Source organism: Bombina bombina, chromosome 10 (assembly GCF_027579735.1).
Source record: "Bombina bombina isolate aBomBom1 chromosome 10, aBomBom1.pri, whole genome shotgun sequence".
Lineage (NCBI taxonomy): Eukaryota > Metazoa > Chordata > Amphibia > Anura > Bombinatoridae > Bombina > Bombina bombina.
In genome coordinates this window covers 163,028,811-163,041,915 of record NC_069508.1, presented here as the reverse complement: position 1 = coordinate 163,041,915, position 13,105 = coordinate 163,028,811, and the positions used below count along the sequence as shown (strand labels likewise).

The following is a 13,105-nucleotide window of genomic DNA, read 5'->3' as shown; positions in this document are numbered from 1 at the left end:
TATATATATATATATATATATTCCAATGGATTGTCCCCACTTGTAGCGCAAAAAATCTCTCTCCAAAGAAAAGTAAAACTTCCTTTATTGTAGTAACAAAAGTAAAAACATGACAGCCTACACACGACTGTAATAAAGCACTTAATGTAAAAACACAGTGTCAGTGATCTGAACCACTTGCATGTGGTTCAGATCACTGACACTGTGTTTTTACATTAAGTGCTTTATTACAGTCGTGTGTAGGCTGTCATGTTTTTACTTTTGTTACTACAATAAAGGAAGTTTTACTTTTCTTTGGAGAGAGATTTTTTGCGCTACAAGTGGGGACAATCCATTGGAATATATTCTATTTACTCAGACGCTGACTACAGACCGGCTCAGTCTCCACAGCTGCAGATCTCCATACACCCTGAGCCAATTGCTCCCCAGCGTGTTACCGGACAGTGAGTGGTATACAGGTACCTTTTGAAATTATATTGCTAAAGTCTATGTGTGCGCTACTTACTTACAAAGTGTTCTTTTATATATATATATATATATATATATACACACATATATATATATACATACACACACACACATATAATATATATATGTGTGTGTGTGCGCATGTGTATGTGTGCGTGTGTTTGTATGGTTTTGTGTGTATGTATATGGTACAAACTTTAAAACGACATCTTCCCCAAATGTTTCGATACCCACTGGCACCTTGTTCACTGGGAGTGCATACATCTTCTTGCACTTGATCTCCCAGTGAGCAAGGTGCCAGTGGGCACCGAAACGTTTGGGGAAGATGTCGTTTTAAAGTTTGTACCATAATAAAATAATTTTTTATTCTAACAAAATCCGGTGAGTGCAGTGTTCAGTTCTGGATGAATGGAAGATTACTCTTTGATTTCCTACACAGCACCTCGGTACTACACAGCTTGGATTGGTGAGCGCATTCACTTGGACATTGCCATATAATATATATAATAAAACAGATGAAGCGCACTCCCACTCGCCAAATTCTCAAGACCAGGGTGCATAAATCATCAAATAAAGTCCAATAATATGCACTCACTGGATTTAAAGCACGTCTGAGGAAGGGGTGAATGCCCCAAAACGTCACAACCTAATAAAGTGTGCTGTGCTTTAAATCCAGTGAGTGCATATTATTGGACTTTATATATATATATATACACACACTGTTACTATAGTTACTGAACACTTGGTTTGATGCCTCACAAGTACTGTAAACTTACAAATTAACAGGTTATTACATGACTTTGATCTGATTCGTATGATTGCCGTGAGGCATAACCACACCTAATGTTAGCAAACCACTCATCTCCAGAAACACTCACCATAGTCAAGTCCTTGGTAGCTCCAAAGGTACAAATAACTCTGGTTCTATTAAACAGTCCCTCTAATAATCACTGTTTTAGCATATTTCAGATACAAACACTACAGATACAGTTATATACTCTATAAGGCAGATAGTTTTACCAGGATGTTCTTTTTGTGCCGTTTTTCCTTGATATGCTTGTGAGCTCCAGGGATGTTCTCAATGTGTATATAGCACAGTTTGCAGTAATACTGGCAGTTGGGGAAAAGGGGCGATCTCTGCAAAACAAGATGGAGGGTGGAGTTAGTAAACATCCTGCCCCTGTAACATAACAAAAGGCTAAAGACATGCTAATTGTCCTGCAGTCCCCTGCCTCTCACCTCAGTCTCCCTGACGCTCCCATACAAGCCACTGCCTGGGGCAGAATACACAGGAATAATTACTATGGCCACCCAGGACAAGCTAGCCTTATCCCTCTGGTCTACCTGAGTGCTTACTCGTGACATTATGTGCCCTAACCCTCTGGTGTAGCTGAGTGCTTACTCACAGCATAATGTGCCCTAACCCCCTGGTCTACATGAGAGTTTACTCACAGCATAATGTGCCCTAACCCCCTGGTGTAGCTGAGTGCTTACTCACAGCATAATGTGCCCTAACCCTCTGGTGTAGCCAAGTGCTTACTCACAGCATAGTGTGCCCTAACCCTCTGGTGTAGCCAAGTGCTTACTCACAGCATAGTGTGCCCTAACCCCCTGATGTAGCCAAGTGCTTACTCACAGCATAATGTGCCCTAACCCCCTGGTGTAGCCGAGTGCTTACTCACAGCATAATGTGCACTAACCCTCTGGTGTAGCTGAGTGCTTGCTCGCAGCATAATGTGCCCTAACCCCCTGGTGTAGCCGAGTGCTTACTCACAGCATAATGTGCCCTAATCCTCTGGTGTAGCTGAGTGCTTACTCACAACATAATGTGCCCTAACCCTTGGTTTACCTGAACACTTACTGAAAGTATAATGTGTCCTAGCCCCCTGGTGTAGCCAAGTGCTTACTCACAGCATAATGTGCCCTAACCCCTTGGTGTAGCCGAGTGCTTACTCACAGCATAATGTGCCCTAACCCCCTGGTGTAACCGAGTGCTTACTCACAGCATAATGTGCCCTAACCCCCTGGTGTAGCCGAGTGCTTACTCACAGCATAATGTGCACTAACCCTCTGGTGTAGCCGAGTGCTTACTCGCAGCATAATGTACCCTAACCCCCTGGTGTAGCTGAGTGCTTACTCACAGCATAATGTGCCCTAATCATCTGGTATAGCTGAGTGCTTACTCGCAATATAATGTGCCCTAACCCTTGGCTTACCTGAACACTTACTGAAAGTATAATGTGCCCTAACCCCCTGGTGTAGCCAAGTGCTTACTCACAGCATAATGTGCACTAACCCCCTGGTGTAGCCAAGTGCTTACTCACAGCATAATGTGCCCTAACCCCCTGGTGTAGCCGAGTGCTTACTCACAGCACAATGTGCCATAATCCTCTGGTGTAGCGGAGTGCTTACTCGCAACATAATGTGCCCTAACCCTTGGTTTACCTGAACACTTACTGAGAGTATAATGTGCCCTAACCCCTAGTCAACCTGAGTGCTTACTGAAAGTATAATATGCCCTAATCCCTGGTCTACCTGAGTGCTTACTGAAAGTATTATGTGCCCTAACCCCTGATCTACCTGAATGCTTACTGAAAGTATAATGTGCCCTAACCCCTGATCTACCTGAGTGTTTACGGAAAGTATTATGTGCCCTAACCCCTGATCTACCTGAATGCTTACTGAAAGTATAATGTGCCCTAACCCCTGATCTACCTGAGTGTTTACTGAAAGTATTATGTGCCCTAACCCCTGATCTACCTGAGTGCTTACTGAAAGTATTATGTGCTCTAACCCCTGATCTACCTGAGTGCTTACTGAAAGTATAATGTGCCCTAACCCCTGATCTACCTGAATGCTTACTGAAAGTATAATGTGCCCTAACCCCTGATCTACCCGAGTGCTTACTGAAAGTATTATGTGCCCTAACCCCTGATCTACCTGAGTGCTTACTGAAAGTATTATGTGCCCTAACCCCTGATCTACCTGAGTGCTTACTGAAAGTATTATGTGCCCTAACCCCTGATCTACCTGAGTGCTTACTGAAAGTATTATGTGCCCTAACCCCTGATCTACCTGAGTGCTTATTGAAAGTATTATGTGCCCTAACCCCTGATCTACCTGAGTGCTTACTGAAAGTATAATGTGCCCTAACCCCTGATCTACCTGAGTGCTTACTGAAAGTATTATGTGCCTTAACCCCTGATCTACCTGAGTGCTTATTGAAAGTATTATGTGCCCTAACCCCTGATCTACCTGAATGCTTACTGAAAGTATAATGTGCCCTAACCCCTGATCTACCTGAATGCTTACTGAAAGTATAATGTGCCTTAACCTCTGATCTACCTGAGTGCTTACTGAAAGTATTATGTGCCTTAACCTCTGATCTACCTGAGTGCTTACTGAAAGTATTATGTGCCTTAACCTCTGATCTACCTGAGTGCTTACTGAAAGTATAATGTGCCTTAACCTCTGATCTACCTGAGTGCTTACTGAAAGTATTATGTGCCTTAACCTCTGATCTACCTGAGTGCTTACTGAAAGTATTATGTGCCTTAACCTCTGATCTACCTGAGTGCTTACTGAAAGTATTATGTGCCTTAACCTCTGATCTACCTGAGTGCTTACTGAAAGTATTATGTGCCCTAACCCCTGATCTACCTGAGTGCTTACTGAAAGTATAATGTGCCCTAACCCCTGATCTACCTGAATGCTTACTGAAAGTATAACGTGCCTTAACCCCTGATCTACCTGAGTGCTTACTGAAAGTATTATGTGCCCTAACCCCTGATCTACCTGAGTGTTTACTGAAAGTATAATGTGCCCTAACCCCTGATCTACCTGAGTGCTTACTGAAAGTATTATGTGCCCTAACCCCTGATCTACCTGAGTGCTTACTGAAAGTATTATGTGCCCTAACCCCTGATCTACCTGAGTGCTTACTGAAAGTATAATGTGCCCTAACCCCTGATCTACCTGAGTGCTTACTAAAAGTATAATGTGCCTTATACAGTATTGCATGAAGTTGCCATTTACCTTTTCTAGGCGGTAAATGAAATCTCGCTCCACCCTTTCTTCTGCTTGTTTTAGACCCAATTCCTCCTCTGCCAGGGCAGGATCTTGTACGGCTGTTCTTGCTTCTACATGAGTAGCCTCCATGAGGCTGTTGTTCTCTGGGGACTTATCTAAAAAAATAAAACTGGAATAAACAAACAATACCCAGTTTTCAAGTGAGCTAGAGATGACTAAGGGGTGTTCAGGACTATATACCTTTATTTTACAAAAATAAGTTAATGTAAAAAATGTGCGATTAAATATTTATAACACTATTTTCCCTTAAAGGATCAAGCAGTTGATAAGAGTTGAGTGTATTTAAAACTACTGCAGGAACGCCCTTTCCACCCCCTCTGGGAGGTTTATTTCTGTTGCTACCACTTGTTTACATAACTATTTCTATAGGTAATAGGGCAGTCCTGTTTCAGTATAGGTGGCAGTGCAGCTATTTCATATGATAAAATAAAGGTAAGGAAGAAGTTTGTAAACAATTTAATACACTCCAACACGTAAAATGGGTCATTGGGAACACAGTAAAGGGGGGGAAATGTTACAGTTTACATATTTGTTTTCTTTCATGACTCAGACAAAACATACAGATTTAAACAACTTTCCAATTTACTTGTATTATAAGATTGGCATCATTTTCTTATTATACTGAAGGAGCAGCAATGCACTACTGGGAGCTAGCTGAACAAATCATAATAAGAGGCATATATGTGCAGCCACCAATCAGCAGCTAGTTCCCAGTAATGCATTCCTGTTCCTATGCCTACCTAGGTATGCTTTTCAACAAAGAGAATTAAGCAAATTAGATAATAGAAGCAAAGTGGAAAGTTGTTTAAAATTGCATGCTCTATCTGACTCATGAAAGGAAAATTTGGGGTTACACGTCCCTTTAAATTAATTTCTATATTTTCTTCTAGCAGTAATATAGCACACACAAGCTGCATCTGAAATGTGTAGCATACAGCAGTGATATAGCGCATACAAGCAGCATCTGAAATGTGTAGCATACAGCAGTGATATAGCGCATACAATCTGCATCTGAAATGTGCATCATACAGCAGTGATATAGCGCATACAAGCTGCATCTTAAATGTGCATCATACAGCAGTGATATAGCGCATACAAGCTGCATCTGAAATGTGCATCATACAGCAGTGATATAGCGCATACAAGCTGCATCTTAAATGTGCATCATACAGCAATGATATAGCACATACAAACTGCATCTGAAATGTGTAGCATACAGCAGTGATATAGCGCATACAAGCAGCATCTGAAATGTGTAGCATACAGCAGTGATATAGCGCATACAAGCAGCATCTGAAATGTGTAGCATACAGCAGTGATATAGCGCATACAAGCAGCATCTGAAATGTGCATCATACAGCAGTGATATAGCGCATACAAGCAGCATCTGAAATGTGTAGCATACAGCAGTGATATAGCGCATACAATCTGCATCTGAAATGTGCATCATACAGCAGTGATATAGCGCATACAAACTGCATCTGAAATGTGCATCATACAGCAGTGATATAGCGCATACAAGCTGCATCTTAAATGTGCATCATACAGCAGTGATATAGCGCATACAAGCTGCATCTTAAATGTGCACCATACAGCAGTGATATAGCGCATACAAACTGCATGTGAAATGTGCATCATACAGCAGTGATATAGCGCATACAAGCTGCATCTTAAATGTGCATCATACAGCAGTGATATAGCGCATACAAACTGCAACTGAAATGTGCATCATACAGCAGTGATATAGCGCATACAAACTGCATCTGAAATGTGCATCATACAGCAGTGATATAGCGCATACAAGCTGCATCTGAAATGTGTAGCATAGAGCAGTGATATAGCGCATACAAACTGCATCTGAAATGTGCATCATACAGCAGTGATATAGCGCATACAAACTGCATCTGAAATGTGCATCATACAGCAGTGATATAGAGCATACAAGCTGCATCTGAAATGTGTAGCATATAGGCCTGTCAAAAATAATCGTTTTGACGATGCATCGCGATGCGGCATGAAACGATTCTGCATCGATGCGCTGAGACGCGATAATCGATTAACGTTACCCACGTGACCAGCCTCCAGGAAACGTAAAAGAAAGTGCGCAAAAGTGCGCGGTACATCGTTTTGACGTCACTGACGTCACGTCACCCAATAAAGCAACATGGGCGCTCATGGGCGGTCTCTTGAAGTGCCGAAGTTACGCAGTAGGAGCAAAGCAGCAAAGCAGGAGTTTGTTGCCTGAGATTGATGATGGTACACGGCGGTATACTACAGCTACACGGCGGGCTCATTTTTATTTTGTGGGAGACAGAGGAGGAGACCTATGGTGAGAATTAGACTAACTAACTGTTTGTTTAGTTAATAGTTACCAAAACGTTGTACATTTTGCCAATGCCATGCCATAATTGCCATTGCCATGCCTGCCTATTGCCTCAACTGCCTACTACTTGCCAATAGGTAAGAGCAAATCAATAAGGGGTACACAATCACATTTATTACACAATAAGGGGTAACAATTAAATACTTGCCTTATTTACTTAACGTAGTATGCTGAGCTGACTGAGGCTCAGGCTGCTGCATAATTAATTGCTGCATTATTGAATAATATTGCATATATAAAAAATGTATTATAAATAAATATAGTATACTATTATTGTCTAATAATGTCTCTATTAGTCTAATCTGTATCTATATCTACATGTTTTTCACATGGATGGATGGCCTGGTCTGAAGTTCTAATATTTTAATAATATATTAATTCAAGAAAGTGCATGCAATTTTAAACAACTTTCCCTATTATATAATTTGCTTATCCTTTGTTGAAATGCATAGCCTCCTCCTTGTGCACAAAGTATTATATACTTAGTAAGTAATGTGTGTGCTGTGCAATGCATTGCTAATATGTCATCAACAAACGATATCTGAGAAGTATGAAGCAAATTAAATAATAGAAGAGTTAGTTATGATGTTTATTTAAAATTGTATTCTCTATCTGAATCATGAAAGTAAATGTTTGGGTTTTTGCACCTTTAAGTGTGTAATATATTACAGTAACTGTGTCAGTGAGTGAGTGATGTCCCCTGCAATTATCACAATGCAATTTGTTTTAAAATTTATGTTCGCAAAATGTATGGCATTGGCAAAGTAGTTGAAGTTACTAGTACTTGTTGATTTTACATTTGCGGCTTGACATTTTGACAACTGGAACTTAGTGTATTTTCTTTTTTTTTTAACACTGACAGAGTTTGACGTTGACAACAACATCATCCGTCACATATGTACATGTCATGCTAAAATGACAGAGGGAGACAAAAAAGATAGAGAGATAAAAAATGCACCTAGCATTTTAAAAGCAAGCATCTGGGCACATTTTGGATTTTATGAACATACTGGAAAGCACGAATTGGACAAGACACACGCGGTTTGTAAAGCCTGTCACACAAAAATTAAATACCTAGGGAATACTACTAACTTGAGAAATCACGTTAGACGTTTTCACTCTGAGATGCTAACCCCTGCCGCTGTCGCCAGTGCCACTGCCAAGGAAATAACAAGACTAGCTGAAGCTCATCAGCCAAGAATTGATGCAATGCTGTCAACTTTGCCACCCAACTCTGAAAAAGGGAAGAGAATAACCAAAGCTGTGGCAACTTTCATAGCGAAGGACCTACGGCCTTACTCTGTTGTGGAAAACCTTGGGTTTCGCAACCTGTTGAAGACACTAGAGCCACGTTATAAGATCCCGTCACGCAATCACTTAACAGAAAACGTTATACCTGCACTCTACCAAGAAACAAAAGCTCAGGTAATTGCATCAATGAGCCAAGCCAGTCGAGTCGCACTAACGTGTGATTCATGGACTTCAGTCACGACGGAGTCTTATGTAACAGTAACTGCACATTACATTAGCAAGGACTGGAAGATCTTGTCGCATGTGCTGCAAACGAGAGCAGTTTATGAGTCTCACACGGGTTCTCATCTGGCGGAGCTACTGTCTCGTGTCGTGGAAGAATGGCAGCTGTCCGATAAATCTGTAGTGCTTGTGACCGACAATGCTTCGAACATGATTGTTGCTGCTCAAGTTGGAAAATTCCCTCATGTAAAATGCTTCGCCCATACACTGAATCTCGCATCCCAGCGGGCGCTGAAAGTGGCCACGCTCTCCAGGCTTTTAGGCAGAGTGCGACGAATATCAACATTTTTTCACCGCAGCACTACAGCAAACCACTGTCTGAAAGAAAAACAGAAATGTCTTGGCCTGAAGAATCATAAGCTAATAACTGATGTGACAACAAGGTGGAACAGCTCATATGACATGGTCGAGAGGTTCCTAGAACAGCAACCTGCAATCTGTGCCACATTGTTGTCTCCAGAAGTCAGAAAAAGTGAGTCAGATCTCTGCACTCTCAACGAAACAGATGTGTCAAATGCAGAGGATGCTGTGAGTGCATTAAAGCCAATGAAAGATGCAACCACACTGATGTCAGAAGAGCGCAATCCAACTGTTTCTCTCATTGCCCCTCTAAATGCACAACTGCTCCAGAACATGACAGACACCATGGGAGACACACCCATGATCCATGAGATCAAGAATGCCATCAAAACAGATCTCCTGAAGAGGTACAGCAGTGAGGCAGAGAAGAAGATACTTTATACAGCCTCTGCCCTGGATCCTCGTTTTAAGGGACTGCCTTTTATTCTCACAGAGGAGGAGAGATTGGAGATATACAGAGGAGTGACTGAGGAGGCTGCATCCTTGGAGGTAATTTTAATTGCATCATGTTTCTTGAATAGATGTGAGCTGTTGTATGCATTTATTTATGCATTACTGTCTCTCTGAGCACACACATAGCATTAGCTGGCTGGCTGCTCGAGGTAATAATGAATGCTATTTTTTCTATTCTTTTGTTCAAACACAGATTGAGTGTACTAGTACAGTTACATCTAGGAGGACAAACGTGGATGAAGTGCCACTGCCTGAGGGAAAAGAAACTCTGGAAGAAGAATCAGCCATCGAGGAGGATAACCCTTCTCCTCCCAAAAGAAAGTCCACATCGCTTCTCATGACTTTGCTGGGACAGTCTTTCACTGACACTGAAGGTACAATAGAACCCAAGACCCCCTATGCCAAGGCTGAAGAGGAAATAGAGAAATATTGTAAAGCCCCATCTCTGCCTCTCACTGAAGACCCTTTGAAATGGTGGCATGTACATGAGGTCATATTTCCCCTCCTCTCTCATTTGTCAAAGCGATACTTGTGTATCCCAGGTACAAGCGTGTCTGCAGAGCGGGTTTTCTCCACTGCAGGAGATGTGGTAACGGCTAAAAGAAGCACCCTCAAACCAGAGCATGTGGATCAACTAGTGTTCTTACAGAAAAACCTACATATTCCATAATTCTGAGTAGTGATTCAGGTTTATAATATTAATATTTAATGTTTTTTGGCACATCCAGAAGAAAGTGCTGTGTGCCCCACTGCCCAGTGCAGACTACTGTTAAGTTATTTTATATTTGTTACTGTTATATAGCTTATAGCTTTTTGAAAAATGAAGCTTAAAACCTTGAGTAAATCTTTGTTGGATCACAAAATATACTAGTACACTACACGACACGACCGACCACGTCACTCTGTCACAGTCACACACACACACACACAATACAAAAGAAACAACACACAACTGCACACACCTCATGTGTGCGTGTCAGTGTCACCCTTCACCATGATTCACTCTTTTTATGATGTGTGTTTTTTTTGGTATTGTTTGACTGTGTGTGACTGTGACTGTGTGTGTGTTGTGTAACAATATATTTGTGATCCCATAAAGATATTGATAATCAAAGTTATTAAATCTAGTAGTTCAATGCTACTTCTTGTATAATGTCTATTACTACTTCTAGTGTTACTGTGATGTTTGCCAATCAGGAAGTGCTCTGTTTTGTAGATGTTGTGCTATTGTTACAGCACACCCCTGTATTGTTTGCAATGCAGTGAGTGCATAGTGCACACTGCATAAGGGATTATTAATATTATTCATTCACACTAAAAAATTGTCTATTTTAAATAGACCCTTTAAGAAAGATATCATATGTTTTTGTTTATGATCCCAATCCCAAATGCCATCCCACCCACTCCCAGGCAGATCTGTAGGGGTTAACCGAATATAACCAACCAGTTAACAATAACAATGTGTGTACTGCAGTGTCTAACTGTCTCTTTATGAGTGTGTGAGTGTGTCTGTGAGTGAGTGCCAGTTTGAAAAGTTTGTATGTATCTCATTCTCTATGAGTGTGTGTGAGATGAGTGTATTAACTGCCTTTGAATTTTTTTGTTTGTATGTGATTGTGTGTCTGTCCCAGTGTCACTGTCTAAGTGTCTATGAGTGTGAGTGTGACTGTGGCTGACTGTGGTGCCATTGAATGTTTTTGTTTGTGTGTGTGTCCCACTGTGTCTCTAGTGTCTGAGTGTCTAGTGAGTGTGACTGTCTAACTGTCTATGAGTGCACTATGCAGAGAGTGAGACTGAAGCCAAACCCCACTATAGGGGAAGGAAAAGCCTTGAGTAAACCTTGAGTAAATCTTTATTGGATCACAAATATACTGTGCACTACAGACAGTACAGCACACACACAGTGCCACACACAACAGCACAATACAAAAATAAAGCACACACACCTCAGGTGAGTGGCGTGCCACCCTTTCTTCACCATGATTTACTCCTTGATGTCTGTGTCCTTTTTTATGTATTGTTTGTTTGTGTGTGACTGCTGTGTACTGTTCAGTGACAGACTCAGTCACTATTCAGTTGTGTGTAGTACTGCTTTAACAGTAACTAATAACTAACTAATTATATTTGTGATCCCATAAAGATAATATAATCATCAAGAAGAAACTGTAGTTATAGTAGTTCAGTTCAATGCTACTTGTTTTAAATGTCTCTCTCTCAGTCTCTAGTACTATTGTAAGTCTGTAACTGTGTAAACTAATTGTATATGTCACAATCACATGTGTGTTGTGTGCACACTCTGTGCTGTGTGTTGTGTTCCAGATTCTTCACGTGATGTTTGTTTGCCACAAATTGACAGTCATGAAGGCACAGTGGACTGCACCTGTAATTTTGTACCTATAAGGGATTTATGTTTTGTTTTCTGAGGACAATTTTCACACAAATAAGGTATTATGGTGGTAACTTAAGCTTAACCTATCTATTTGGGTTTTAATTTAATGTCTATTATATTATTATTACTAAGTAAGTAAAGAAATTAAATTAAAACCAACATAGATAGGTTAGACATTTATTTGTTGTTCATGTTTCTTTACAAGTGTATAGTGTACTACTTACTAATATATAATATATACATTTAAATATTTTCTTTTACTGAAGAAGTACACTGTGAGCACTGCACTTTTTACACTACGTACTCTGTAACTACAGTTTGATGCCATAATATTGTTTCCAAACCAATACAACAATTGCCATTTAGTATTTACTGTTCTATAAACTGTTGTTGTCTGCTGTGTTCAGACTTTGCCACAGGAAGAGTGTCCTTTTTTGAGCTAATAAAATAAAAAAAGAGTTTATTTCAATACTTTGACTTCTTGAATTTTTTTTTCTGAAAAATTTAAAAATTGGGCAGAAATAGTGCAGTAATCGTGATGCATCGCGATGCATCGTAGAATCGAATCGTATCGAATCGTTACGATGATAATCGTAATCGAATCGAATCGTGAGACAGGTGAAGATGCGCAGCTCTAGTAGCATACAGCAGTGATATAACGCATACAAGTTGCATCTGAAATGTGTAGCATACAGCAGTGATATAGCGCATACAAACTGCATCTCAAATGTGCATCATACAGCAGTGATATAGCGCATACAAACTGCATCTCAAATGTGCATCATACAGCAGTGATATAGCGCATACAAACTGCATCTGAAATGTGCATTATACAGCAGTGATATAGCGCATACAAGCTGCATCTGAAATGTGTAGCATACAGCAGTGATATAGCGCATACAAACTGCATCTGAAATGTGCATCATACAGCAGTGATATAGCGCATACAAGCTGCATCTGAAATGTGTAGCATACAGCAGTGATATAGCACATACAAGCTGCATCTGAAATGTGTAGCATACAGCAGTGATATAGCGCATACAAGCTGCATCTGAATTGTGTAGCATACAGCAGTGATAAAGCACATACAAACTGCATCTGAAATGTGCATCATACAGCAGTGATATAGCGCATACAAACTGCATCTGAAATGTGCATCATACAGCAGTGATATAGCGCATACAAGCTGCATCTGAAATGTGTAGCATACAGCAGTGATATAGCGCATACAAGCTGCATCTGAAATGTGTAGCATACAGCAGTGATAAAGCACATACAAACTGCATCTGAAATGTGCAGCATACAGCAGTTATATGGAGTATACAAGCTGCATCTGAAATGTGCAGCATACAACAGTGATAAAGCGCATACAAGATGCATCTGAAATGTGCAGCATACAGCAGTTATATGGAGTATACAAGATGCATCTT

At 40.6% G+C, this 13,105-nt stretch overlaps 1 protein-coding gene across 2 annotated transcripts in view; it reads right to left on the bottom strand.

The window, feature by feature from the left end:
* TUT4 (terminal uridylyl transferase 4) overlaps window positions 1–13,105 on the bottom strand; it is a 180,968-nt gene that overhangs the window by 135,014 nt on the left and 32,849 nt on the right. For both annotated transcript variants that reach the window (XM_053693465.1, XM_053693466.1), the window contains exons 3-4: window positions 4,504–4,652; window positions 1,489–1,605 (exon numbers count right to left, since the gene is read on the bottom strand). In XM_053693465.1, the coding sequence (XP_053549440.1) occupies window positions 1,489–1,605; window positions 4,504–4,652 (266 nt within the window). The remainder of the gene's footprint in view (window positions 1–1,488; window positions 1,606–4,503; window positions 4,653–13,105) is intronic.